The sequence below is a fragment of the Phalacrocorax aristotelis genome, chromosome Z (assembly GCF_949628215.1).
Source record: "Phalacrocorax aristotelis chromosome Z, bGulAri2.1, whole genome shotgun sequence".
Classification (NCBI taxonomy): domain Eukaryota; kingdom Metazoa; phylum Chordata; class Aves; order Suliformes; family Phalacrocoracidae; genus Phalacrocorax; species Phalacrocorax aristotelis.
Window position 1 is genome coordinate 78,053,828 of NC_134311.1, and position 24,140 is coordinate 78,077,967.

General features: G+C 40.8%; 1 protein-coding gene across 1 annotated transcript in view; it reads right to left on the bottom strand.

Annotated features, from left to right (window-relative positions):
- The window catches only part of EPG5 (ectopic P-granules 5 autophagy tethering factor), a 57,656-nt gene that overhangs the window by 25,797 nt on the left and 7,719 nt on the right, over positions 1 to 24,140 (bottom strand). Inside the window, exons 5-23 of the mRNA XM_075078224.1 lie at positions 23,638 to 23,745; positions 22,512 to 22,585; positions 20,712 to 20,820; positions 19,493 to 19,607; positions 17,472 to 17,622; positions 16,389 to 16,544; positions 15,873 to 16,030; positions 11,887 to 12,041; positions 11,167 to 11,307; positions 10,790 to 10,954; positions 9,468 to 9,590; positions 7,623 to 7,882; positions 5,817 to 5,957; positions 4,938 to 5,082; positions 4,032 to 4,229; positions 3,391 to 3,501; positions 2,487 to 2,606; positions 662 to 828; positions 229 to 456 (exon numbers count right to left, since the gene is read on the bottom strand). Coding sequence (XP_074934325.1) covers positions 229 to 456; positions 662 to 828; positions 2,487 to 2,606; positions 3,391 to 3,501; positions 4,032 to 4,229; positions 4,938 to 5,082; positions 5,817 to 5,957; positions 7,623 to 7,882; positions 9,468 to 9,590; positions 10,790 to 10,954; positions 11,167 to 11,307; positions 11,887 to 12,041; positions 15,873 to 16,030; positions 16,389 to 16,544; positions 17,472 to 17,622; positions 19,493 to 19,607; positions 20,712 to 20,820; positions 22,512 to 22,585; positions 23,638 to 23,745 — 2,825 coding nt within the window. The remainder of the gene's footprint in view (positions 1 to 228; positions 457 to 661; positions 829 to 2,486; positions 2,607 to 3,390; positions 3,502 to 4,031; positions 4,230 to 4,937; positions 5,083 to 5,816; positions 5,958 to 7,622; positions 7,883 to 9,467; positions 9,591 to 10,789; positions 10,955 to 11,166; positions 11,308 to 11,886; positions 12,042 to 15,872; positions 16,031 to 16,388; positions 16,545 to 17,471; positions 17,623 to 19,492; positions 19,608 to 20,711; positions 20,821 to 22,511; positions 22,586 to 23,637; positions 23,746 to 24,140) is intronic.

A 24,140-nucleotide genomic window follows, 5' to 3' on the forward strand; every position in this document is an offset into this window, starting at 1 on the left:
CAATGTTTTATTTTCAGTAGTAAAAGCAGACCCTGCCCCCCAGACAAACAAGTTCTATCAACAGAGCAACAGATTTTACCACAACTATGCGTATAACAAATGCCTGTGGTACATATCCATGTCAGCCAAGGGTCACATCCCTTCACATCTCCCGCAGCTAAGACTGTGCTCCAGTAGTTGCTCAGGTGGTTGCACTGAGTAAGACTGACGTGGGTAGTCTTTCTTTACCTGACAAGTTCCTTATGCAGTTCCGGTGAAGTCAGGTAAGTTGACGAGCAGCTCGCCTTCTCTTGTGATCTATCGCTGCCCTCTGCGGGATGCTCCACTCTCAGTGCTTTACTGGCAGCATGGTGGAAGTCCGCTACCTCTGTTAAGCGCTGCTTCATTTCATTCAGTAAGTTACTATGAGCCGCACTCTGGAAAAAACGTCTTCCAATACAGCCATCTACAGGTAATCTATAAATGAACAAAAAAAAAGCACAACAAAGTCTTATTTTGAGTGTCAAATCAGCATCTCTGCAAATAAATTGACTCTTTAGAGAAGTAACTGGTACCCACTGCTTTTAGATGCAGGCTTAGTGTGAGGCACTTACTAATCTCACTTGCACTGCAAACTTCTTAGTGCTTGCTAATCTACTAGAGCCCTTATGATCAGACTCACCCATATTGTGGTCCTGGTCGGTGAAGGTAAAGGAGGAAGAATTTCTGCCAGATTAGTGGCATGAGAGGGTGATCAGCAGGGGTAGCAATGGCCTGGTGAGCCCAGCGGTAGATCATGAGCCTCTGAAGGGAAGGTACAATAGGCAGCTTCAGCTGTGTCTGTGCTTTCTGCAAAAAGAACATTTTCAGACAAGTGTTCTGCTGCAGTTCCCTGTAACAGGCTGTCACAGTTTAACCCATCAGAGTAACACAGTGTGAAAACTCTTACGGAGGAGAAATCTTTGGAAAACATTCACACATCTGTTACAGGTCTTAGTGGAAGAGCTGCCCAGCTCACAGTTATGCTGGACAGCTGTTAAAGAGCAGTGCTACACCTCTGATGCTTAAAAAAAAAAAAAATAGCATGAATGGGAGGGCTACTGTGATACAAGGCCAACATATGGGCCATTGGTGTTAATTAGTGTTGATTACTGTTCTTCCTTACAGAGGTAGATGTTCCTGGTTTAGACTGTCATATAACTGGTGGTGCTAGAGAACAAAGCAGCAGCAGTGAAGCACACAGCACATTCCATCCAGTAAAAATAAGTCTTAAGCCACACAAGGATGCAGAATCCTACAGTGTGCTACCACTTTTATCTTTTTGCAGACTACATTCCATACAGCCCTATTGAAAGTCTCAAATGTAAAGTAAAACTAATGTGAAGAAAGAATACAGAAGAAAAAAAAAAGTAGTTTCTTTTTGCAAAAGCAGGACAAAGGCAATGCCACATATGAGCAGCAGCACCCTGTATTAGCATCATGGAACACTACTCCACAGACCCACTAAATCATTAAAAAAAATCACTAAGCTCCTGTGGACTGTACCCAAAGCAGGGGAATGGGAGGATTTTCTGAGTTCTCATGCCTTGACGTAGACCCTGGCACTACCTCATCCCCCATACTAGATTTTGGGAACCCTCAGCACCCTTTTCCATACACTCCCCACATACTATCTCACTGTTTTCCAGGCCAATCAAGACATATAAGCCAAGGGACAGATGTTATCCAGACTAGTGTCCAAGGATGCAAGACATGTTCCAGTCTGGACACAGCCAGACCTACTTTCATAGAGCTTCACAGAGCACAGAAAAAATAACCTATTTTCTCAGAGCTTCTAGATTACCTTTTTCATTAAAACACACTGAAACTGTTGAGATGAAGGATGTGCGAAAGGCTACACTCAGACTGGACAGCTTTGGTTTCCACTTGCATCACTCCCGAATTTCTAACTGAATTTGAGCAAAGAACCTGGAAAATGCTGCAATGTGGCTTAAAGCACACCTGACGAAATGCCTTGTTAAGGGAGAGACCTGAACAGTCCTGAAAGTCTTGGAAAATAATTCAGCAAATAAGGAGAAAGGTAAAGCCCAGCCTTCTGCAAAATTAAAATCATCTGAGAAATGCTCTTTGAAATACGGACACTTTTTCCTACCTGTAAAATAACAGTATCTGCACTCCTCAGCTCAGTGGTATAGAATAAATCCACTGAAGATCATGAGGCATTCAGATGACCCAGAAAATTATGTAAGAGCACTAATTAGTGACTGAAGTTTTCTATAAGTAATTGCATATTAAAAACCAGACACTTGCATGGTAGCTTTTAAGTGTTCAACTCAAAATGTAAAAGAAAATTTCCCTGAAGTATATTCTCCTGGAAAGCCAGATAAAGCATTAGTTATGCTTTTACCCTGGTAAGAAAACGCGCATAAAATAAAAACTAAACAATGCAAGAGAACACTTTTCTCCAGTAGTTTTGTCTAATAAAAGCAGATGAAAAGTTCTCTCACCTTCAAAGCTTGATCAGGAGTTGAAGCATTAACAACCAACTCCCTCTCCACAACTCTGCGAAGCTGCGAATCTTCTTCAAATATTGACTCCATATTTAACACCATCCATGAAAACCACACCTGTGAAAACAGTAGTAACAGAAACATTGATAAATTGATAACAGAATGGCAGGGGTAGGATCAGGAAGCGTGCTACTTTCTTAGGAGGAATATGTCTTTGCCAGATTCTCATTACAAAGTTGCAAAAGCAGTATCATATCTCAACTAGAAAATTGAAAACCAGCTTCCTCCTTATATACATTCAAACTTCTCCTCCGTATTCTGTATAACCTTGGGACAGAGCAGGGAAACCAGGGACAACTGACAGAATGATCCAGAGAGTTCTGGAGAAAACAACCTACTCGAACCCTGTTAAATAAGGTCCCCTCTCTCCCACCTGCACTACGCGTCTCCAGTTGGGGTACTGCAGGGTTTTTTTTCTCCTTTTTGCTTGAACAAGGAACTCGCTTAAGTAGAGAGAAAGCAACTAGTATTCAAAATATTTATCAGATATAGACGATCTAATAGAAGAGTCATGCTTTATGTATTTTCTCTCATCCAATATATCAAGAACAACTGACGATTAAAAGAATTCATAACTAATAAATGCTATGACATGATTTCTAGGTCACAGATCAGACAAACTTTCTCTGTGCAAAATGTGTGTGTTCCCTTTAGTGTAATAAACCCACAGTATTCTCTTAGGCTAAATTAGAATTTCGTCACAAGAAAACTCACAAACTCACAAGAAAGATGGAACAAGAGAAAAATCTGCAAAAATCTGAAAGCAAAAAAAAAAAACACCCTAAACACCCGTATATTGATTATCCCAGGGTTGTTCATACGACACCGTCGTAACACTTACCTGAGAGGAATTAGCATTGCCCTCAACAAAGGATGGTGTCACATTGCCTGCCATGATCCAGCTAACAAGCGAAGACAGCACACCTTTGTCACAATGATAGCCCAAAGCATTCTACATGGAAAGAGAAAACATTTGGGGTTTTTTTGTCAGCAGCCTAACAGATTATTTACAAGCGACAAGTATGTCGCCGACATCCAGGTTCCTTCCTGCCTCACGTTGCTACCTCCCAACCTTAGTTCAGCTTGCACCACTGAAATGCCTGCTTGCACTTTATTTCTTTTTTGATGAAAAGATTCTGTTTTATAGTGATAGTCTGTGTTTTCTCAGGAGAGGATGCTCTATTTTTGTTCTAAATACACTATTTCAACATATGAAATGCAAAGACGACAAACTAAAATACTATGACAGAACTCATATGAATGAAACCTGTGTTCCAAATAGGTTTCAATTTTTATTATTATTTAAATATCAGATATTTCACTAATTGATCTACTCAAAAACAAATCAGATAACGTAAGCCCATTACTACCAAATCGTGACTGTTAAATTTCAGGAAAATACATTCACATCAAAATTAGAACGAGCAACCCATGAACTGACCATTTACTCAACAGCCACACTGTTACACCACACCCATTTACCTTGTGCTGTTGGTAAAGCAGCTTTTGTATGCAGTCCTCTTGACTGTACTGGAAAGCAGCTTTACATAAGTTATCCAGCACGAAGAGTGTTGCCGGGTCCCTGTGCCACAGCTGCTGGCTGGTGAGGACCTGAGCCCAGAACTCCAGTACTGCAGCTGGCCCCACTCCATATGGCTGGTCACTTAGGAAAATGTGAGTCTGCCAAATTAAAGGGTAAAATTATTCAAGGGATTGCAGCTGCAATTAAAGGATAAGAAATTACTGAAGAACTGTTGAACTTGCACAAGACTGTGGGTCTATCCTTAAAATAAATAATTTTGCACCTATTTCTGAAGCGTAGCCTGCTGTTCCTGCAAAAGGACTCCCTACAGTAGGTATGCTTCCCTTTGGTCCTTACCCCTCCCTAATGTTAGTGGGCCTTGGTTTTTGACGTCTCTGCACTTAGAGAAAAAAAAAAAAAAACCACACACACAAAAAACACACCACTAGTTTCCCAACACAGAAACCTTTTTCCATAGCATAGCCATACATCAATGGACACAAGCAAAGCTTTCAAACATTAATATACCTGCTGCATTCCTCAACTAAAACACGCGAGAAAGTAGTGCTGCATATTACATTCCCTTTTTATGCAGTTTTGACCTGGTGTAAGAAAATGCATTTTCCAAGAAGTCTGGAAGGTGCATATTGCTGTTCTGTCCAGCATCACATATATTGCCCGATTTGGGAAAGTTTAAGTGGAAGTATTTCAGGAAACCGAACCCAACTATTCATACCCCGTGGCTGCACAACTGCCAGATTCAATACCCTTTCTAACTTTAAGCACTAACTCAGTCAAAAAAAGCCTTTTTTTTTTTTTTAAAATTCCCATCTCCCCCACGCACTTTTTTTACATAATCTTCTTACCTGTATCATACTACTGAAAAGCTTAACATTTTCTCCATAACTCACTCCTGTCAAGTGCTGAGTTACTTTATGAGTAACCTGCTGAGTCACACCTTGAGGGACTCCACTATCCAGATGAAGGAACAGTTGGATGTAATACAAAAACCTAGGGATGTCAACACATTAAATTAATTCTAAAATTTCTCCTACAGCGTAAAATACAAAAAAGCTACTTCTAGAAAATTTAAAACCACTTCATCAGCACTGGTGACACCTGTATACAAGGACTTTGATTCACAACCATGCTGCAGATTTAATTGCTCCATTTTAACCACATCATAGGTAGAGTACAAGCAGTTCATGGCAGACTGTAATTCAAGGCAGCTCATCAGGACTGAATACAGTTCTTGATCCATATCAGCACCCAAATCTAGCCCAGAAATTGTCTGGGAGACTGCCAGGTGGACCAAGCCAAAAGCACCCCAGGGACCACGCTACTGATACACCAGGACAGACAGCTAAGGTCCAGTACTTCAGAACGCTCCCAGCTGCTCAATTTACCAGTAGGGACACAGTTAAGTAGTATTGCCTGCTTATTTTTCTTCCCTATCTAAACACAACAGCTGCTTGTCAGCTGTTCAAAGACCACTTCTGTGGCACAGCAGCACCATGAGCGATGACTGTACACGAGAGGTCAGTAGGAGACACTTCTACAACTACTTCCTCAACCACAGCCAATGTCAAGAAGTAACTCAGCAACAAACAAGATGCACTTCCCCATCACCTGCATCACATTCTCACTGGGTGCAAAACCCAGAATGAAGCCTGAAAAATATAACAGTTAAGACTAACTTTCATTGCTCTTTATCAACAAACGTATTAGGAACATATAATGCTTACTGTTCGTTCTTCAGGAGATAATACTGGCAAGAGTAAAACAAGGGCAAAATTTTATCAAGCACATGGACTACTGTTCTCAGGTATCTAGACTGGATGAGCACACCCAAGAGAGGAATCCCTTCAGCACAGAACTTCTCAACGCTGTCAAAACAAAAACAAAATAAGGAAAAACACAATGACTATCAGTAGAAAGGGAGAGAGGGTGTTGATTTTTTTTTTTTTTTCTGTTAACTGGCATGTAAAGTCATCTATAGATTTACACTTTGAATCTTTTGAATCTTTGAAATCCTAAACAGCTAAATCCAGAGAGTTTTTCCTTTAGCTGTAGGAGTGATTCAATTGCTGACAGATCTGACAAGTTCTTCCTACCCTTCTGAGGCTTTGATTCCCATCTTCCAAAAATCACTGGTGATGCGGGTCTTCATCAAGTTTCAATCAATTTAGAGCTCAAGGCTCTTGCCTAACCTAGCTAACTAGCCTCCCTCTCCAGGCAAAGGAAGAACCTACACAGTAGGATTCACATCACCTACCTTTGGCATTTCCTCAGTATGGATGATGCTCTGGACATCTTTCTTCACCACCTAGAGATGGAGGTCTGAGGGTTTCCTTACAGTAGGTACTTTGGTGGTTGCAGTCAGCTGAGCTGAATCCCACTCTCACTGCCCAGAAAACTTACTAGTGGTAACTTATTTGGTACACTGCTGTGCACCGAGTTTTGCTAACTGAGAAGGGTTGCACGTTAGTAAAACGTGTAGAACACTAATCCTATGTCTACTCTGAGGTCACGAAAATGAAATATTAAGTCACTAGCATACAGTTGTTTTTTCTGCTCATTACCATAACTGGCCTTAACCTTTTGCATGTGATAAATACCAGTGTTATTGTTCAGAGAGGAGAAGAATGTCAAAAGGGTCTTCGCAAGGTCAAACAGTGTTAGGGGAGGAAAAAAAAAAACAACCCAAAAATCAAAACATGGAAGTAAAGAGGTTCCTTGTTTTTCATTCCATACTCAAAGTCACATAAAAACTTCCACTGTCAAACCAGAATACCTTCTTCTCAAATCACTCTAGTGCTTTGAAGGGAGCAAATGTGTATGTATGGCATAACCTTTGCATCAAGCTATGGCTTGGGGAAGGAGAAGAAAACAAAGAAAAAGTCTCTTTAAAGAGCAAAGCAATATTACATGCAGAAAACAAGTTAGTTAAAATTCTGAACAGAGTGATAATTAAAGAGATGACAGATTCAATGAAAACAGACCTGGGAGAGATTGATTAACCAATCTGTGGCTCTATACCTTCTTCGACTAGTACACCTGATCATGTCCAAAAGCCTTACTGCACACCAGCTGAAAGCACTGTAAAAAACTGGTTTTTAACACAGACAGGGCTAGGTGGATCAGTATCAAGGTCATAAAGCTCTCTTTGTGTTTTATTCTCCTACTAGTTTCCAAACACTCTGCTGCAGCCCTGCTAAGAAAAAAATTATCTGTAGGACAACCCATTCAGCAAGCACAGTTAGAAATTATTCCTGTCCACAGTCATCATGCTAACGTCTCAGTTTCAGTATTATTTCTAACTACTATTTTGATTCTAACATGCAGAAGGCAAAAATACAGTCTAGAAAAATAAAGAGAATAGTATGATGCTTGGAACTACAGTCCCTGAAAGACCTCTCAATCCCTTGCATCAGATGTCCTTTACACTTTAAACAAGCACGCAGATGTTAATAGCCCTCAGTTCATCATTACGTAGGTTGCTCAGTCACTGGGGCCATCCTTCCAAGGCAAACACAAAAACACATGCTTACCTGTGACCTAGCGTGGTCATTGCCAGTGCCAGGTAACAGCCGATAGGGACACCTGTTTTAACAGCCTTCAGGAGGGGGTGAAACATGACCGACTCTGTCATGTCAAGCACACTGTCAGACACAGGGACTGCAGGCCAGCCGCGCTGCACACCAAGGTTATTTCTGTGAAGCTTTAACCTCAAAATCAAGCCCCATGCCCACTGATTGAAGGAATTCTCTGGTGTTTCTCCATATCGAACAATGCTGGCTAAGTAGGATACCTGGAACAAAGCAGCAGGAAAAGGAATGAGAGGAAGCAGAGCCACACTACAACAAGTATGGCACTACTCTAGGACTTGGGTCAGCTTGGATGAGTTTCCTCTTCTATCACAATACAGGTGACATGAGATCAGAGCAACAGCAGTTATTTTTCAGGCAAACCACAGAGCACCACCAACTAAGTTTATGTGAAATCTGTTTGCATGGCTTTGATTTCCACCTGCCCACACCTTTTTGTGAAGGCTATCAACCAATACTGTTCGGCTAAAGTTTTCCAGATTAGGTACTGGTCTCAGATTAAATTTTGGTTTTACTATTAAAAACAAACTAAACAAGAGAAATCCCAAACAACCACACACAACCTTCAATAATGTTTAAGGCTGCTAGTGAAAGTAAAACTAAAAATATGTATACAAAAAATAACACCCATCAACAAAAAAGTCTAAAACCTGGCAGCCCTCCTTGGAAAGAAGTCTCCAATGCGTAAGGCGGAGTCTCTGTGCCACGTAAATGTGTCTGTTATCATGAAGAACCTATCTAGATTGGAGGGAATTATAAATCTTTGGGAAAAACATTGTACATGATCTGACAGACCAGTGTAAACTGCGGAGCTGGAAGTTAGTGCAGATGTTTCATTCTGAGTGGGGATACAAGAACCTAAGCACTATTTTCTCTCGAGTTCCAGATACAAGTTCATGCAAGTAAGGACAAATTGACCAATACAAGTGGAAACCAAGGCTGAAATAGGCTTAAAAAAAAAAAAAAAAGAGAGCTCATCTAGCTGGCACAAGACAACAAACCAGGATTAAGTAGTGCAGAGATGCAAGTCAGGAAAAAGCAGAGACAATAAGCAACAGTGTGGGAAGAATAGACTGGAGAAAAAAACCACAGGGGAGGAGAAAGCACTGTTCAAGAAACACTGAGAAGACAAAAGCACAACACAATGCTAAAAGCTCTGAAAAAAAAAAAAACACAAAAAAAAACCAGAAGCATCTTGGATTGAATATCCAAAAAAGGGATTTTTAACCTTGATCTTTCTATCCTTCCATTCCCTTCTGTAACTTCGAGCCATACCTTCCTCAGTCACCAGCGTGCTGTAAAATCAATGTAATAAGTGTTTGTAGGGTGTTCAGGTAACACAGCACTGATCACTACTGAAAAGCCCCTAAAATCTTGAGTCTTTAAATAAGGTAAGACTAAGAGCTGGAGACACAGGAAGGATGTCTCTATGTTCACCAGTAACAGTAAGTAGCCTTTCATTAAGTAAATACTGACCAACTCTGCATGAGTAAAGTATGCTTTGCCAGAACAGCTTGCAACTATCCAACTACAGGCTGGATAATAATACAAACCTAACAGGAGGACAAATCTAAAATTTCTATTTCTCATAGATGTTCAACGTAAGTCTAACAGCTATCTTCAAATAGGTTTGTGCGTGCAAAAATGCTGAGAGTTGGTATAGGATGATGTTCCAGTAGCATCAAGTGAGAATAGCTTTTAAAAAGAAGAAAACAAGGTCTTGGCCTGCGGTTTTTCCTGTCTATCACCATTGATACACTATTCCCTGTAATTCTGAAGGAAAAATACCTGTTTTATACTTTCAGAAAGCAGCCCAGCATATGGTTTCTGGGAGAGATATTTCTGATACGCTTCCAGGACCATCAGTGCAACTTCAGAATGGAGAGCTGGATCCAGATGAAGAGCATCCCGCTGAAAAACAGAATCATGTCATGAAACTTTGCCTCATTTAAAAGGTCTCTACAACCGTATCATTCAGTTGCACTACACAGAGAAATAAATCTTAATTTGAACAGCCAGAAAGAGATTAAGCATTGTAATACCTAGGCAAAATCTTGGCCTAAGAAAAATTTCAGACCAACATTGAAGAATAATGAGCTCACACTGGGCAATACAACAGCAGCTAGATTTCCAAAAAAAGTGACCATAATCACTTCTCACTTGTATTTGGTGGATTTATAGCAATTAATCCAAAGATCCATAGGTGACATTTTAAATTACATAGTACAGACACTGAAAATCTTGCCTTGAAAAAAACGAAACAAAACCAAAAAACTCTCCTGCTTTGTATCAACACATAGTAATTTCTCTTATCAGTTGTCACATTAAAGAACTACTCTTCCCCATATCAAAGGATACAGACATGACACTTATTGCACAGCAAAGACCTCACAGTTAGTTTTCCCTACCATTCCCTTGTCTTCACATGTCCTCAAGAAACAGGGAGAAAAAGTAGGGCAATCTTCATGCACAGGTATCAGCACGGCAAAGAGAAGAGTTCAGTACAGTCAAATGCACAGATTACTGTGCTAAAATGGATCACTGAACACAGGCAAAAAGATTTTTCCCCCAACCTATTTCTGTTTCTCTCTGAAAAAATATTCACCCTCTATTGGATCCTGAACTAATGGAGCTCCTGGAGTAACACATTCTATGGAATATTTTCCTGTTGTTTATGTAATGCTTAGGGCTTTGAAACCTCTACTTCAATCATGAGTCTTCCTGCACTGTGAAAAATATACTTGGATACAAGCCTGCAAACTACACTCACCCCAGTCTCATTCACACTTCTTGGAGGCTTCCTCTATTTCTGCAGCCACAGACAACTTAAGTGACTCACAAAAACTGTCCTGTCAGCTATTTCCTCTTGTTTAGAGAGGAAACTTCTGCTTAAATATCTCTTTAAATCTCAGCTGCAGCACTGCAAGAAAGCAACACAAGCAAATCCGCAGGCAGAATGCTGGAAGTTCCCATCCTACACTGCCAAGTGTACAGCCACCTTACAAAAGCATGTAATTAATTGTTTTCAAATTCAGTTATAGTCCCAGGTTGAGTAATACTTTTGCTCTGACAAACTGACCAGGTTCAGGCCTCCTGTTTTGAATACATACATTCTCATTGAATCCCCAATTCAGCCCTTCCAAGATAATACAGGCTAGTTTGTTCTCCACTGTCGTTAGATTGTAATTTAATAACCAGTCACGAATCATCGCCATCTCAGATGATGAAGGCTTCCACAGGTACAATGGCAGCTCTTTGAACAGATATAAAGAAACCTTTGAGGGCAGAAAAGAAAAAGGCTAATCAGTACTCAGCATGGAACAATAATCCACATTATGCCCTTCTATCTTCAAGAGTGATATGATCAAAAAACCATGGACAGGACATTAAGTCGATATGTCCATACCAAGCCATGCCTTCTAACAGTCTGGTATGGCCTCTAGTTTTAACTGGGTGCTTGTTTTAAATGATGGATGTTAGCACTTACCATCCCAACTTTATTGATGGTCTCTCTAACCCGGCCCAGCAGTACAGAAATAATCTGTGTATGAACGCTGGCAACTGCTCCCAAGAGTTCTCGACCAACCTTTGAAAATGTCTCTCTTGTGGAAAGACTAACATAAGACACCTGAGAAGATGAGCAGAGAGAAGTTACTGGTTACGGCTGACCTTCACTAACACTGCAATAAAATATCTTTTGGAAAAATACAGAACCAAAGTGCTCTTGGTGATCCTACACAAGGAGGTTGATAAGTGCCAATATTAAAACTGAAACTGATTGCCCTAGAAAATGAAATTATTGTGTTACAGTGCCAAAAACAAAGTCCAAAACTCATCACAGGAACAGAAACGCCATACACATTAAGAAGAAAACCCAAACCACTACACACCACAACAAAAAAAAAAACCACCACAGAGGCATTTCAGAGCTACAAGTTAGACCTGTGCGAGAAAAATAAAGTGAGAACAAAGTTATTTTTGATCCTTTGCCTCATTCTGGCTTCTGGAAAAGTTGTTCTTTCTCCCAGAAAAACGTGCATTTCAGGGTATTTTAATTCAGTATTAGATTATGAACCTCAGAAGTAGCACTTTCTTAGTTCCATGGTAGAACAAACTACAGAAGCCACGAATGTTCCACACCTTCCACTGTTAGAAAGAAAAAGGGCACATTCATCCTCTTCCTGAAAGGACCAGCAGTATTACTTGCCTCATATATTTCCAGAACAATTATTGTGATAAAATCCTCATCAACATCAGCCCGTTTGGTTTGTGCCATCTGAGCAAATGTGGTGAGCAGACAAATTTCTTCTGAGCAGTTCATTGATCTGAGATACTTTTCAAATTTTTCAAGATGCTCTGGGTCTAGAAAAAAAGTCACATTAAACAAACATGACAAAAGAAGTGTTACAGGTCATACATCATCAATACTTATACATTTATAGGCAGTCCGATCCCAGAGGAGAGATCATTGACAAAGGAATTATCATCACTAGGTTAGTATCCTCTCTGCAGAAGTCACTGCCACCAGCTGCTTTAAAAGAAGATGCAAGAAACACAATATGCAGCGAGCCCATATGATTCAGTAAATATGCTAGTAATTCATAACAAAAGCTAAAACCGCTTCGAGAACGACTAGAATTCACTTTTTAATATTATTTTAATATGCAATATCCTGTCCAACATCCACAGGAAGAATTGCTTGAATCCTTTTGATTTTTAAAAATGTTATCATCATTTTGGCTTCCATTACATGTTGGAGCAATTAATTCCACAGATTAGTCCAAATTATATGAAAGATTCTAGTTTTAATCACCACACAGTCAAGAGAAGCTTAAAACTAAGCCCATCCAAGCACAGCAGAGAGGTTTTGATCAAGTTGAGAGACTTTGTCCATTCCACATACCATGATCTCAAGCAGGGATTAAACAGGGGAGATCATACTATGCTTATTACAAATAAAAATACTTCAACATCTATCCCTGGGCCTAGATTATGTCCAAAGAGTTAGGAAAGGTCTGTTTAAGTTTCTCAAACTCAAGGCGAGAAAATCACTGATCGCACTTGTTTGGTAAATCTCTCTGAAAACAGAGAACTGAAGCTGCACAGGACAGGTAGGCTAAGAGATGCTGTCACTTGAACTCAAGGCAGGCTTCCTCTTTAACCCTGAGTGTCATGAGGCCAAATGCAATAAACATTTCATTCCTTGGGGTGGGGGACAACAGGAAGGGAAATGTACAAAGAAACCAAAACAGGACTTAAAAATAATTTTTATTTCTTCCAAATAACTTTAAATAGAGTCTGTGCAGCAAAACAAGCATTAAAAGCTGCATTTGAGCTGTAAAATGATTTGAAGAGTAGTCTGCTTCTTCTGAAATGTAACACGCCAGTAAATACTGTTTATAATGATCTTATCACAGCAGTTGAATATACTGAAAGAGCACTCACTGTGGCACTCAACTACTTAATCTGCACAGGCATGTGCTCAGCACACTTGTGATTAAAGACTTCCACTTAGGTTACATTCTATTTTAAGGGCTTTCGAGAATTTTGCAACTGTACCTCAGCCTGAGAAGGTCAGGCTTGTACAGCCAAAACATCTCATGAACAGTGCGCTAGAGGACTGTGCAATTTAAGTGAAGAGTTTTTCTATATAGCAAGGTATACTATACTCCTGATAGATACCACAGACATACAGGGAATATCTCATCCATTCATCTCCCTTTCCCAATGTTACCCTTTATCCTTATGGCAGAAGTTAGAGAACAGTGGTTTTTGTTGTTGACTGGGTTTTTTTTTAAGGTAATACAGAAGGACAAATAAAAAAGACTATGCCATTACTATATATAAAACCACGGGCTCCACAATGCTGCCAACCCCAAACCCACACCAAGCCACAGCTTGGGACTGAAGGATGTGAACAAGGGAAAAGGGAAGAAGAGACTCCACCTAAATCCTACCATCTCACAGCAGAGCAACAACACCTTCTGATGACGTTATTGCTTTGCACTAACAGCACACAGTTGCTACTTGGGCCAATTCCCTTCCGCCTCTGCACTTTGATCACACTACAACTCAAGTTCAGAGACACCCTAAAAATCAGTGGCCCCTCAAACCTCGGTAACAGCAGTAAAGAAACTGTAACCAGAAATGTTGTTCAGCAGGTTCTCATTGCCAACTGCAATGGAAGCAGAGACAAAACTGTTAAATCCTGTATTTATAAAACTTACAGAGAACACGTTTGTACTCAGACAGGTATCCAACATCAAGAAGAAACTACTAGGTCATTGCTTGTCAGTGAAAACGTGTGTTCCACAGTAAATTTATTAACCTCAAGCAACCGGAGTTCCTGTATTTCCCCAGGGGGTTATTTTGTACCTGGTAGCCCTCGAAGTCCAGAGGTCATCCTAGTAAGTGCAGCTCCATACTGCACTCCATTTTATCATGTTATTTCTACCTATCCCTTAAAAGCAACTATGCTCCCACCTCTACATGAGCAAGCCTAAAGCTTCCATCAATTACCAAGGCTTGCTACCACCTGTATATTCACCACTTAACATTTCTCAAACTTAGCTTGGGAAGCAAAATCAATAAAAAAATGGTTCTCTCCCAAGAGAATGTTAATGTCATGGTCTGAATTAGGGTATGAATTACAGGAAATTAAGTCAGTATTATATTGGTGTCAGTCAAAACAAGCTGTTTCAGAAGATTAGATGGATTTCACTGAAAATCATAGAATTATTAAGGTTGGAAAAGACCTCTAAGATCATCAAGTCCAACCCCCAACCCAACACCCCCAGGCCTCCTAAACCATGTCCCCAAGGGCCACGTCTACACGTTTTTGAATGCCCCCAGGGATGGTGACTCCCCCACCTCTCTGGGCAGCAATGTTGACTGACATTCCCTGTCTAGACAGTGGTGAAAAATAGTATTGTGCTGACACTACCTATGGAAGAGAATAAAGAGGATAAACTATCCTGCATCAGCATACCACGGACTTTTATGTTTTAAAGTTAGCTAGAAGCAAAACAAAGCCGGAACAAATCAAAAAGAATTTAGTCTTTGTTACTGTCAGAGCTGCAACCCACCACATCTCTTTCAGATGCAGTAAAAGTTTCTTGCAAAAACAAAAACAAAATGGTCCTACTGAAACAGTGTAACTGCTACTGATTAGCACTTGCCCCCCAAAACAGATGAGCACTTCATAAAGCGACACGGCTACAGCCTTGATATCCCACTCTGCGTAAATTCCCTTAAATGTTAGCTAAGCTCGCACAGAGTCAATATGCTCAGTAACCTCCCAAGATGCTGTTTTCTTCTACTTCTCCATCAAAAGACTAGGTTGATGGGGTGACAGCTATCTGGGCTACCAGCTACCTGAAAAGGAAAACTGACAGAGTGAGATTTCCTCTCCCTGAAGACAAAGAGGCTGTGACATAGGGAGTTACTGCTTTGTTTACCTGTCTCCCTATCAATCAAGTCCTGAAGTATTTTTTGTGAAGGCAGCAGCAAAAAGAAAGTAGCATTCCAGCTAACTCTGCTATAGCTGAAGCCACCACAATCACTGTGGAGATCAACACAGGGCAGAAGTCGTGGGGAAAGAGGAAAAAAAAAAAGGTAGCATATAAGACAAGAAAAACATCAAAACAAGGCTTGGATAAAGGAAACATCTCAAGGTGTGGAAAATAACCAGGTCTCCCACAATGTAACTTACTGAAGCCAAAACTAGCAAGTTTAGCGAGGGAAGAAAATAAGGAGGACTGGGGTATTTATACAAATGTCAACAGCTTAACAGTTGACAACAGTCAACAGCTCACAAAAAACCTAAGTGATACAAAATTCTTTATTTCAGGATTTAAATCTCATTCCCCAAATACTATCAAAGGTCAAGAAAGGACCTGGTTCAAGAATACATGAGATGTACCTACTGCATGGAGTTTTTGCAGCTCTCTGAAGCAGCCAGTAGCAGTCACTGTCAGAGAAGAAACTAAAAGGACGGCAGGTACAAACAATTCCTATTAAAACGAGAGTTTGGTCAAATAAGTACTGGAAGCACATGAACTGCCCAAAACATTCCGGACCAGTCATGCTGCTGCTGAGGGTGTATTTAACAGCGAAACCTGCAAAGAATTAAACCTATAGCTGATGCAGCAGTAACGAATCTATGAGAACTGGTTCTGAGTGAAGGAATTCTACCTTTGAGTCTTTGTTTGCAGTCAGCAGGTTGCAGACTGGAACAGAGCTTTTCCAGATCCTCGCTCTCTGCGCAGTGCATGACAAAGAAGAGCCTCCAGAGCATGTTGCTAGATAAGGTTCCGTAAGGCATCTCAGACATGAACAACCAGACTCCCAACCTGTTGGATTGGAAGAGACAAATGGAAACAGTTTCACCCTGATCAATCCCAACATTTGAAAAGGAGACATATGCCCACGTCTCTGCCATATAACAGAATTAGGAACGTGAGGATGATTCTTAGCATCTCAAATTCTGAGTTAAACTCATTCTGAACTGAACAAGTCCTCAGAGCTTCTGCCAGATGCTAGAATTCAAGGTGTAATTACTCCCCATCTTTATGCTATCAGCATGCTGAAAAATCCTGCATATTGCAATCTTGTTTAAACCATTAAGTATTCAAAGCTACAGCAGTTCACAGTTTCAAATATTTCACCCCTCCAAGATGAAGCCAGTGTCAGCCACATTGGACAGCCTACCTTTTTGCCTTCAGAACATGCAAAACAGCTCTAAAAAACAACTCATCGAACTCCAGTTGCAATTTTTCCACAGAGTAAGGAAGCGCTACTGATCCATATTGCTTATTGCCACTAACATATTGGGCCCAGTGGTCACTCACATGACAAAGTGTCATCCTACACAGCAGAACAAACAAGTCGAAGAAGGACCATTAAGTATGTCATCGCCATATAAAAACACAGACAAGTGCAACTAGATAAGCCTAGTCACAAGAGACATGTTCAATTCTTTGTCTTCTGGTTTCCAGGTATTTCCATCTAAATAGCATTTCCCTCCCCTCTTCAGACAGAGTTAGTCTAAAATCCGTATGTTATCCTTCCTTGGTTTTGTGAGCAAACAATGTATAATATTCTGTTATACTAAATTAGTTTGTGTATGAACTTTGGAGCCTTGAAGTAATCCTACGTTGTGAAATGGCAGTACATGCAAAAGGCTCACATAGGAATAATTATACTGAGAAAGTTACTGCTCTAAGGACACAACCCCGTGGGTTTTGTTTCTGGTTTAACTGTATCCCCCTTGAAAACACAATCATAGAAGCCATATAAAGTGACTGCTAGAGATTTAAAAATGAAAAGCAACTTTTAGGTTTCAGTTAGATTTGCTTAGTAAAACAATATGGTCCTTGAAAATCATCAAATTAAAAACTCTAAAACAATTCTGGATAACAACAGAAAGAAAGCAGTAACACTGGTTATAGATAGGGGTGATTCCAGAAACTGTTGGATTTCAGTGACTTTCCAAGACAAGCCTAAGCACATCCCAGACAGAAGTCGTCCTGCTGCCCACAGCACTTAGACTGCAATTCCCCACTTCACTGGCAGCTTTAGAGTGAAGCACCCTGGGATTTCAGATTCCCAGATCAGCTGACCCTGAACTGACCAACTCTCAGAGCAAAAGCTACCCAAGAACTCAGGGGGAAGGACATGTTTTAGGGTTTTTGTTTCATGGTGAGTTATTTGGGGATTTTTTGGCAGCTCTGAACTTTAAACCAAACTGTATGAAAAACATTCAACCATATCACTGAGAAGATATGCCCTTACTTGATCAGCTGACCGATTCGCTTCACAAGCTGTCGGTATCGTGCTCTGTTAAATGTTTCTAACCCCAAAGACAGAAGCTCCACCAGAGAGTTTGCAAAAGCAAAAATCTTCATCATCTCATAAGGAGCTGTTTTTTCAGGAAAATAAACACCTAAGATCAAGACAGAAAAAAAGCAAGTCTCAAAAAAGTTTGTGAATTCTGGATTTTTAAAGTAACAAGCACTTAAAGCAACAGTTCACCATATAGCTGGCAAACAGTTCACTGCTACTTATAGTGAACTGAAATTTATGTTTCGTTTCTGAAATCTACAATAAATACCCATTAAGTACAAATAATATTTGCAGGTTATAAGACATGCAGAAAACAATTACCTTCAAGTACTTTTCCACAGATTTAACAGTATAAAGAGTGATCAAATAATTGTAGAGAAAAAAAATCACAGTAACGTTACAGCGAAGAGGCAAGGGAGGTGGTAAGAGTTAGAACTGTTATGACTAAAACTTATTGCCTTGGGAGAGTCAGAAAGATTTCAAGACAAGAAGTACCTAAACAAATTTACAACAACATCATTTGACCTTAGAAGCAGATGTACAGAACCATAACAATAAGGAGCTGCAGAACAAAACACTAAACCAGAACAGACCATCCCTCAAGGACAGTACCCATGCTATCTCAGAACTGAGTCTGCACAAAAACAAGGGTTAACTAGGGGACACAGTGAGAAAGAGTAAATCCTTCATCCAGAGACCCCTGACGACCACCCACAGACACCAACAGGCATGCGCAAAGGACGTTTGCGTATGGTAATGAGTGCTTGGAAAACTAATGAATATGTACGTAGAGCTTGTATAAGTTAGGCAACTAGCCCTGTGCGGGCACGCACATTAGGAGCGGTGATCCCCTGTGCGTCCAGCGCCGCAATAAAGACTGCCTGCTTAACAGCCATTCAGACTGTTCAGTCCTGATTTCGGCTTTTCACGGCATCGATTTGGCACCCCAGGCGGGACCCGCTCTGCTCGGCTGCGGGACCCGCTGAGAACAGGACTCCCTAGGGTACCCCCAGGACTTCCTGGAGGGACTCCTCGCCTCAGATCACTACGGGAGCAGACAAGGACCATCTAAAGGAGTAACAGTATTCTTTAAATATTTTTCATTTTCTGTTTTGGAATTTGGGACCGGTCATTCAGGGTTCTCATAAGCCATAGGAGATGTCCTTCACAGAGCGCTATATCCAGGCTACTAGTGCCTGAGGGACACGGCTGGTGGTGCACGCTCATCGTGGGTAGTGTACTTTGGTTGTTCTGTTTGGGTACACAACTTCTATAAGCGTTTGTACTTTCGGTTTCGTGCACGCGTGTTGTGAGCGGTGTACTCTGGTATTTAGTGCGCGGGTACGAGGGCGGGTTCGCCTTCGTACTTCTGCAATAACATGCTTTTGGTATTGGTACGCTTATGTAACCCCCGTAACTTTTGTACTCTGGTGGTACGGACTTATTGATACTGAACTCGGGTACTGGCCTGTTGATATTGGATTTGGATATACCCGTCAGGTGCTGCAAAACTGATAACTAAGTATGAGTGAGCTGAGCTAACGCTGGTGTGGCTGCCGAATGACTGAGTGGCTGAGACGCAGCGTAGCTGCAAAGCGAGTGTGGAGTTCTGACCCTCGGTTCCGCCATCCCACGAGGGGTACGACCAGAACAAAGTCATTGTTAGCTTTATGCTTTTCACAGCATCAGGGGAAAATTAGTTGTTAAAGTATATCTGTAAGTATAAATACCAAGCAGATCAAAACTAAGGGAAAGGACTAACGTTTTGCATGCTAGTATTGCTGTAAGTTTTTAAGTTAGCCCATACACATGGCATACACTTCCATCTTAGCTATGTAGTCCATGAGCTGTTGCACATGTTATTACTTCACTCAGATACTCTCATAATGCAGTATCATTCTTGGCAGTTCTAGTCAATAATACAATTAGCATAAGCAAAATGAAGAATAACTCTTTAGCAGCTGACTTACCCCCAGGCTTAATCCCAAGGAGCTGCTGAAAGAGTTCATGAAATGGAAACTGTGACAAGAGGGAAATCAAGTCTTCTTCGAAAAGCAGAATCCAGTTTGTTTCAGGATCCTCATCCTATAGATAAATGCAAACAATCCCTTTTAAGAGCCTTGCAACAAAACACATGGTAGAAGGACTTCACTACTGTACCAATTACAGTCTGCTTGTAGGAGGGAAACAAAGAACGTGCAAACAAACTCTCCTTCCCTGTGTAACCAGTTTGCAGGATTCCTACGCACAAAATTCACCAAACACACAATATTTTAGAAGCACAACAGTATTTATTGCTCTATTATAGCCTCGAATAAGCAGTTACTAGCATATTGCTCTATTACAGCCTTGCATAAGCAGTTACTAGTGTATTGTTTCCCCGTTATGAGAGTCTTACCAACCCGACTACGCCCGAGACACCGCTGAGCAGGAGGGTGACCATTAGCGGGGTCACCACAGAGAAGGGAGGTAGCTGCGGCACCTTCAGGGCGTCCCCTGTGGTTCGTAGAGTCTGTGCCCTCTCTCCTCTCTCCGCTTCGAGCCGCGCTTTTTCATACCCTCAGCAGACGGGGTGGAAAAGTACTGACTAGACGTTGCCGCGCGCGTGGCCGGGGCAAGCAACAAGGCCTGCCCGGTGCGTGCCCTGCCGGCGAACAGCAGCCCCCGGATGGCAACAACATATTGTTCAGTAACAATCCTCCCAGCTCCCTTCTTCAAGGCCGCGTTCTCACGGCTCTGTTCAGCTTGTAATTTTCCATCGTGGCCGTACACAGAGCGTCATCTCAAATCCCTCACACACCCTGCTCCCTCCAAACTCCTAAACTCCTCTTCTGTGTGTGTCTCTATATAACAGGCCTCATCAGCTAGGAATCAGAACTAGAGCCAACGCTACGCTAGCCCAACATAGCTTCTGAAGGGAAACACCTCTTCAAACATATGTCTACTTCCATGCTCCTTTTGCATGCAATAGCTCCAATAAGTTTAATTTTTATCTGTTAATACTCATTTCCAAAAGATCCACTATCTACAGTTATATCAGAGATAAGGAGAATAAATAGACCTAAATTTCAAATGATGCTTTTTAACTAAACAACAGTAAGTTTTTCTTTCTCTGTTTCACAATATCAATAAAACAATCTTGAGCTAAAGCACAAAGAAAGAAAGAAAGAAAGCAGTCATTTGCTGTACCTCTTCTCCACCCTCATCTACCAAGGTCCAGTTCCCGGATTCCTTCCCAGATGAAGAGGAACTTTTTCTTTCAGTTGGTTTCATATGGCACATAAAGTCCTCCCGATTTCTGATTTAAAGTGAAAAAAACAAGTTTACAAAAATCAGAAAATTAAAAGTTCTAAGTTTAATCACCTTTTAGTTAAGATATTAAAAAACATACACAAGAACAAGAAATTAACAAGTACTTAAAATAACCTCATGACCTACAAGACTCGCATCAATCTGTTGTATTCCATAAGCGATCTTCCAAGCAATATTCTCAACAATGTCTATCAGCCCTGTAGAGCAAACACATTAAGTATGCAAGAAATAACACTACTCTTTTCCATTTGTGAGAAAAGTCCTTAAAAAAAAAAAGGGAAGAGTTTTATTTCAGAAGAGGTACTGTACAGCACCCATTTAAGGCTATCGCCTGGTGAGTCAACAATGACCAGGATGAGTGCAGCCCAGTTCCACTACACAGCTTTCACAGCTGCATTAGCTGGACACCATGTCAGCGTTAGTAAGACTGGTCTTAGGTACGCTGAGCTACCACAACTAAAGATCTTCCAGGAAAGAGTCGCCTCAAATCAAGCCAACTCCAGTTCCATGCATTAGACCACCCTAAGTCTGGGATGCTAGTTTTCAGACGCTGTTACGTATAAATCCTTAGTTGTTCAAGCATATACCAACAAGTTAAACAAACACGGAGAAAGGTTGTATACAAAGTTGAAATCACAGCATCCAGCTTCCTTCTAACTAGAAATGTTCCACCAGAACTCTGCACACAGTGCCACAGAACCCCTGCATAGTATCACCCTCCTGGTCTCCTTGAACTTATACTCTGATAATACAAACGTATTCCAAATGAAATACAAGTTTTAAGATACTGATTTCACAAACCAAATTCAAAATTCAAACTTGTTCCTGACATGCAGCAGCTGTAACAAGTCTCAGCTCTTTTACCAGTAAGTACAGCCGTTGTGGAGGCTCTGAGTTCTTGTATCAACACTCAGAGCACCACTCCAGGCATAAGTTAGCCCTTGTTCAAAACACAAACACCAAAAAGCCCTGGCAACACGCATGCCCTCAGGATACGCTGGTTTCCCCAGGCAGCTCTCAACAGGAAATATGAAAACAAAACCATTTAAAATAATAGCCTCCAATAAGCAGAACTGCCACTTCACTCAGGGTCAGGCCATCAAGATCACAGTGACAACCCTGAACACCACCAGTGTGATTCTTTGACATTAAAATTTGGGCAAGGGGGAGGCAACTTAAGTATTTTATCTGAAGCACATAACAGTTTTCACTAATGACTGATTCCATTAACTACCTTCTCCAAGCACCATGTATTCCTTCCAGATTGAAAAAAAAGGTGAAAAATAAAAGCCCAGCATATACACCAAGTTAGCAAACCCTTTACCCAAGGGCTTCTGTTGCAGAGACAGTATATCGAACAGGCTATCATGGAAGGCAAGAACTTATGTATTTCATAAGTCACAGTAACAAAACACACAGGTATGTCAGTCTTCACGAGCAATCTGACAGGTGAAAGCAAGCTGCATCGCACCGGCAAAGTAGGAGAACGTACTGCCAAGGCTGTATTTGAAGACGAATGAGTAAAAAGAGTTTCAATTAAATTGTGAATCTCTTATTTGTGCCTGCTTTTATGACTTAGACTGCAATGAACTTTCATGGTTTTATAAGCAGATCTTGTGTAATGTTTTCTACTCTTAAATAATCAGAACATAACTGTAAAATCATATTCATACTTACTTGACAGGAGACATCAACATGGCAAGAGATTGCATGAAGTGAAAGACACCTGATGGGTTATGCAAGACTTTGATCTGAAATGAAATGCAAAAAATCTAAGTAAATCTAAGTAATTAAAACAAAGGGCATATTAGTTTTATCAGAGAAACTCAAATACTGAGTTTCATATTTTCACTAGCATTTTGCTCAGACTAAAAAGTAGCCATAAAAGACAGCACCCACACCTTGGAGGAAGCATTACCATAGCAAAACACTGGGAGCTGTCCAAAAGACGTACTTACTGGAATTAAACAGAGGAAAAACAAAAAAAACCACCAAAAGCTCCACAAAAAGACAACTTCTCTCTTTGTTTCTCATGTACTTCTGGGCACCAAGGGTAATTGCGATGTTGAGCACAAGGGAAGTTAGGATCCTACCATGTTAGGTTAACAGCTAGACTCAATGATCTTAAGGGTCTTTTCCAACCTAAATGATTCTATTCTATCCTTTTTAATTGTTTGCCTTTCCCTTCTTACTCTAACTGCAATCCTTTTCCTATGGCTAGATTTCCAACATCTTGCCCTCTTGGAGGAAGAAAACTGTGGAACAATGCCCTGGTGCCTTTGGATATCTGTACTCTCTCTGATCTATACAAAGTGAACCCTTTCCCTTGCCCTTGAAATTACCTAACTAACAAACTTTGCATGGAAACCAGGTCCTATTTTAACATGCAGGATATAAAAACCTGTTCTTTCTCATCCCTTATACATCACAGAGCTTCCTCCAGTCTCACTTGTCTCATATACAGCTGCAGGTTCAAGGCTAAATAGTCTTTCCTTTTCTTGGAGAGCACTCCCAAAACCTGCTGCTGCACGAGGCTTTCTGAGGCCCACGGCAAGTCCTTGACTCCCCTTCATGCAGTCTCTCTAGCCAAGAACAAGAAGTGCGTTTCCTTGTTAACCTGCTCATGGTTGGACTGACTTGGGTGAATGTATCCCTTGACAAACACCCCACTGTTACCATGATTACACACACCTGGAGAAACACCACGCTGTTGAGGGGTTGACTAGGCACACGACACTCTTCTCTCCTACCCACTGCATTCCCAACTCCAACTTCCTGGCAATAAAAAATTAAACATTCTCACCTGAATGAATGGAACAGCCCATTTGCTGATCCCAGCTGGACAATGAAGGACGTGGTTGAAGAGGAAGAGGTGGTCACTGGGACAGCCAACTCTTTGCAACACTGACACCTAAAGGGAGGTACACCAGAATCTTGTAAACAAAGCCAAGGTTTCTTCCTTTACAGTCTTGCTAACTAGAGTAATATGGGTTTGTTTTTTTTTTAATTTCTCTTCCCATGCTTCCTAACAAAACCCCATTTTCAGAGCAAGTTGCGGGAGAACAATATTTAAAAGTCTGCTTGCTTGGCTTAAAAGCCCCAAAATGTTTCTTTGGTGTAGAAAAATCAATTACTTTACAATTGCATTAAAAACTAATTTTTTAGAAATCAGCAAGAATTTCTCAAAAATTACAAGTCTGAAATCTTTTACTTTCAAAATCAGTAAAAGCATAATGAATAGAGTATTAAGTCCACTTTGAGCAGTGTTGGCTGCTCAAGTGCCAGTCCTCGTTAATGCTGCTGACC